General features: G+C 32.7%; 1 protein-coding gene across 1 annotated transcript; it reads left to right on the plus strand.

Moving 5' to 3' along the window:
* Positions 1 to 2,535: 2,535 nt before the first annotated feature.
* On the plus strand, positions 2,536 to 2,991 carry LOC138189560 (KS1 protein-like). Its single transcript, XM_069131569.1, has one exon. It carries the CDS (start codon positions 2,536 to 2,538, stop codon positions 2,989 to 2,991), a length of 456 nt encoding a protein of 151 aa, XP_068987670.1.
* The last annotated feature ends 2,185 nt before the right edge of the window (positions 2,992 to 5,176 follow it).

Consider the following 5,176-nt stretch of genomic DNA (forward strand, 5'->3'; position numbering starts at 1 on the left):
TGATCAAGACCAGACTATATTCAAGTAGTTTTTAGCTTGATATCGTTTTCGAATAATAATACTAATATTCGAAATAGTACTTGGTGTATTATTATTTGGAAAACGATACCAATTACCGGGACCCACCACGAGGAGGTAACTACGCTCGGGTCCCATTTACATATGAGTTTTTACGCATTGGAAGCAGAGATGTAAAATTATTTTATAATAAAGCGACATTGTAGCGGCGGCATTGTTTTGTCCGGAGTTTATTTGTTTTTAAATTACTTGTAATCTAACGGTTTTGGTACTCCGAGGCAAAACAACAACACTATTTGAAATGTCCTATGACTCATGTGCAGCTACAGATAAGATGTCGTTGCCTTCGGTTAAACTACACTTGCTTCCTTGATTCCATGAATATGGTGTTGTTTCCTTGGTTTTTAGCAGACATGGAAAATTACATCTTAAAATTACACTCTGCGTTACCACTGCTTTTATACAAAATAGTGAAATGGGAAATTAAGTACTGTATTTAAAATTAAAAAATAATGCTATATAGAGATAAAATAGCAATCCAGGGACCTGAAAGATTTCGTTAATAAAATAATACAATATAAATCATTAATTCACTCACATTGATGGTACTGATTTAAATCAATGAATGTAGAGTTGCTTCCGATTAATGGTACAACTGTTATAAATTAAGAGCACAATTACTTTGAATTAATGGGAGTGTTAGGAAAGTGATACATTTACACTGTACATGAGAGTGTGTGTGTAAGCGTTAGAGGGTGTCCTGGTCTGAGTTGAGACAAAGGACCGTGAGTAGTCGCTTAGAAGCATTTGAAAGAGTCGGTTGGCGACAAGCGTGCGTGCAAGACGTTCTTCAGAGTGGAATATAGATGTATAGCTGTTGTGTGTGAAATAAAGTCAGTTATTTGTATTTCCAAATCCTCATGATTTCCTTAACATGGTAGCAGAGCGTGGTTTATAGTTTTGCAAGTTATTGAGTGCGTGGCTTTTCAATCTTGCGAGTTAGTTCGAGTGAGTTTCAATAAGGGAAGAAACGTTCAAAGAAAGAAGAGAAAAGATATACTTTGAGCACGTGGGAACGCTTGAGTAAGATATAAGGAATCAATTAAAATGGAGAGATCGGAAATCATGATACCTATATTCGATGGTGAGGATTATGGAATGTGGAAGCAAAGAATTACGATGTTTCTCAAGTATAAGGAATGTGATATTGTTATAACAAGAATGAAGAACAAAAAAGACAATGAAGACTGGGGCAAAATGGATTTGAAAGCAATAAATATAATTTATAGTGCATTATCGAATAGACAATTGGAGTATGTTAGGGAAGAAAAAACGGCATATGAAATAGTAAAAAAGTTCGATGAAATGTACTTGAGAGAGTCGACGGCACTACAGATCGTGTGCAGAAGGAGATTGGAAAAGATAAGACTGGATAACTACGGTGATTCAGCATCGTTTTTCAGAGATTTCGAAAAATTAACAAATGAATTAAAAAGTGCGGGCGCACAAGTGAGTGAGAGGGAAAAACTAAATTACATGCTGAATACGTTACCCGAAGAATACAGCTACATAGCGGACATAATAGATGCATTGAAAGAAGAAAATCAAACGGTAGCGTATGTGAAAAATAAAATTGAAATAGCGGAGAAGAGAAATAAGTCCAATCGTGGAGAAATGCAAACCAATGCCTTTTCTGCAAAAAAGGAAGGATGCTTCAGATGTGGAAGAGAAGGACACTATGCGAGAGAGTGTCAAAATGGCGTACAAGCGGGAAGCAGTAACGGCTATTGGCATGGGCCAACACGAGGTCGCAGCAGAGGACAAGGAAACAAAGGCAATACGAGCAGGGGACGTGGAAACTTCCATCGTCAATCAACAACCGGCACGAGCGAGCATGGAAACTCAAGAGCAGGCACATGGATAGCAACGGCGCACGCAGCACACAACAGCGAGACGAATGAGATAAGTGAGAAGGAAATAATGTGGCTATTAGATAGCGGTTGTACCGATCATATAATAAATAATGCAAAGTATTTTGAGAAATGTATTGACCTTAAAGAACCAGTAGATATATATTTAGGCGATAATAGACCGATAAAAGCGACAAAAGTTGGGAATGTTATAAGTTACTTTGAAGCATTTGGAAAGCGAACAAAAATAAATATGAGAAAAGTTTTTTATGTGAAAGAAATGTCCGCAAATTTGATTAGTTTAGGTAAACTAACAGATAATAAGAATACGGTTATTACAAAAGGAAATATTGCGAAAATAATAGATGTAAACAATAGACTTACGGCTGTAGCGTTCAAAGAGAATGGGATATATAGAATAAAAAGTATATTGAAAAGGAAGGAACACTTAGTAAACAGTGCCATATGTAGTGGTATGAGTAAAAGAGAAAGAGAAAGAGATAGGGACCGTGACAGGGAAAGAGAAAGAGAAAGAGATAGGGAACGTGAGAGAGATAGGGCAGATTATGTCACACATATAAAACAACATATTGAAGTAGGTGAAAAAATGGTACCAGATGGATTACCACCAGACAATAAAACCAAACTTGATTTAGATTCTGACGAAGATGAAGAAGAAGAACAATATTCAGATGGAGATGATGATTACGAGCCACCAGCATATATTGTGAAAAAGGTTCCAAAACCACTTAAGCCATCAGAACGCGAAGAGGAACAAGAAAGGTCAGAAAAGGAAAACAGCAGTATGATTCACACAAAGTATTGTAAAGTAGATATCCCTTGTACATTTGAGGAGGCGATTTGTTGTGAAAATAGTGAAGATGGTAAGAATGAAGAAAATTATAAGAAGAGGAAAAAGAATAGAAAATTGGAGAAGGATAATGACGAAGATAGAAGCAGGGAAGGTGAAGTATCTGCGAGGAACAAGGGCGAAAAATGTAACAAAAGTAGAACAAAGCGGGGAAAAGAAAGAGATAAACAAAAAAAAAATAGGACATTGTAAATAAAAGAGAAAAGAGAGCGATGTTGCAAAGAATATGATATGTAGAATGAATGAATAGAGTTTGTAAATTATCGAGAGCGATTTATGGGTTAAAAGAAAGTCCGAGGGATTGGTATGAGTGTTTTGATAGGTATGTGACGAGATTAGGTTTTTAGAAGAATAATGTAGAATTGTGCTTATATACTCATGGAGAGGGAGAAAAATGTTGTTTATTTGCAAATATATGTAAACGATTTGTTAATCTGTAGTAAAATAAAAGTAAGTACAGAAGAAAACACTGCGGATATTTTCACGAAGGCACTGTGTAGAAAGAAATTCGAAAGGTTTAGGTCATGGACGAATGTAAATTAAGAGGAATGTAAATAAAGCAATAAGTGTTAAAGTTTCCGTTAAGTAATTCGACAGGCATGTAAATACGATTAAATGTACAGTATAAATGTAAGGAGGCGTGTTAGGAAAGTGATACATTTACACTGTACATGAGAGTGTGTGTGTAAGCGTTAGAGGGTGTCCTGGTCTGAGTTGAGACAAAGGACCGTGAGTAGTGGCTTAGAAGCATTTGAAAGAGTCGGTTGGCGACAAGCGTGCGTGCAAGACGTTCTTCAGAGTGGAATATAGATGTATAGCTGTTGTGTGTGAAATAAAGTCAGTTATTTGTATTTCCAAATCCTCATGATTTCCTTAACAGGGAGAATATGGTTATAAATTATTGGTATAGTTGTTAAGAATTAATGGAGGAATTGTTTTAGATTAATGGCTTAAATATTATAAATTAATGGCGTAGATGATATAAATTAATAGTTTAAATATTGTAAATTAGTGGCTTAGATGTTGTAAATTAATAGCTTAAATGTTATAATTTAATGGCTTAGATGATATAAATTAATAGTTTAAATGTTATAAATTAATGGATAAATGTATAAAATAACAGTTCAAAAGTTAGAAATTAATGGCTTAAATGTTATAAATTAATAGCTTAAATGTTATAAATTAATAGCTTAAATGTATAAAATAACACTTTAAATGTTGTAAATTAATGGCTTAGATGTTGTTAATTAATAGCTTAAATGTTATAAAATAATAGCTTAAATGTATAAAACAACAGTTTAAACGTTGTAAATTAGTGGCTCAGATGTTGTCAATTAATTGCTTAAATGTTAGAAATTAATGGCTTAAATGTTAGAAATTAATAGTTTAAATGTTATAAATTAATTGCTTAAATGTTATAATTTAATGGCTTAAATGTATAAAATAACACTTTAAATGCTGTAAATTAATGGTTTAAATGTTATAAATTAACAGTTTAAATGTTATAAATTAATAGCTTGAATGTTATAATTTAATGGCTTAGATGATATAAATTAATAGTTTAAATGTTATAAATTAATGGCTAAATGTATAAAATAACAGTTCAAAAGTTAGAAATTAATGGCTTAAATGTTATAAATTAATAGCATAAATGTTATAAATTAATAGTTTAGACGTTATAAATTAATTCCTTAAATGTTATAAATTAATGGCTTGAATGTTATAAATGAATAGCTTAAGTGTTGTAAATTAATGGTTTAGACGTTATAAATTACTAGTTACAATGTTGTTGTTTGATATTTTTTCTTACTTACCTGATATTTATGTTCTTCTTCGATGTTCACTCTCCGGAATTTCAGGCACAAAAGAGCTCGCGCGCGACTTCCGTGTTCCTTATATAACTTAACAAGGCGTCGGTTTGTTAATCAAACGGTAACGATTTTTTGACATAGCAGGAGACGGTTTTTCCATTGTAACAAAATCAAATTGAACGATTTCTTAATTTTTATCGTAAATTGGCATCTTTTACGATTTAATACGATATCCATTTTTATCATTTTAATAGTTTCTACAAACTAAGACTAAATTCACACCTACATGATACTAGTTTTCGACTATCGATTAGTTTGGACAAAAAGGGAAAAGAGCCTAAGGGCAGTCGATGACGTTACTGTGAAATAAGTTAAGCTATTAAATAATCAGACAGATAAAATTCATATTAAGCGTTATATTATATTATCGATATTCGTTCATTTACTCGTGCTAATTAAAAAATAAAACGTTCTTTTTTCTTGAGTAACACCTGCATCACTGTTAGCGATATTTAAGATTCTTATTTAATGCTTATTTAGAAGTCAGGTACCTTTTTAATTCTTCA

The sequence above is a fragment of the Bombus flavifrons genome, unplaced genomic scaffold, assembly GCF_040668555.2.
Source record: "Bombus flavifrons isolate JBK064 unplaced genomic scaffold, iyBomFlav1_principal scaffold0420, whole genome shotgun sequence".
NCBI lineage: Eukaryota > Metazoa > Arthropoda > Insecta > Hymenoptera > Apidae > Bombus > Bombus flavifrons.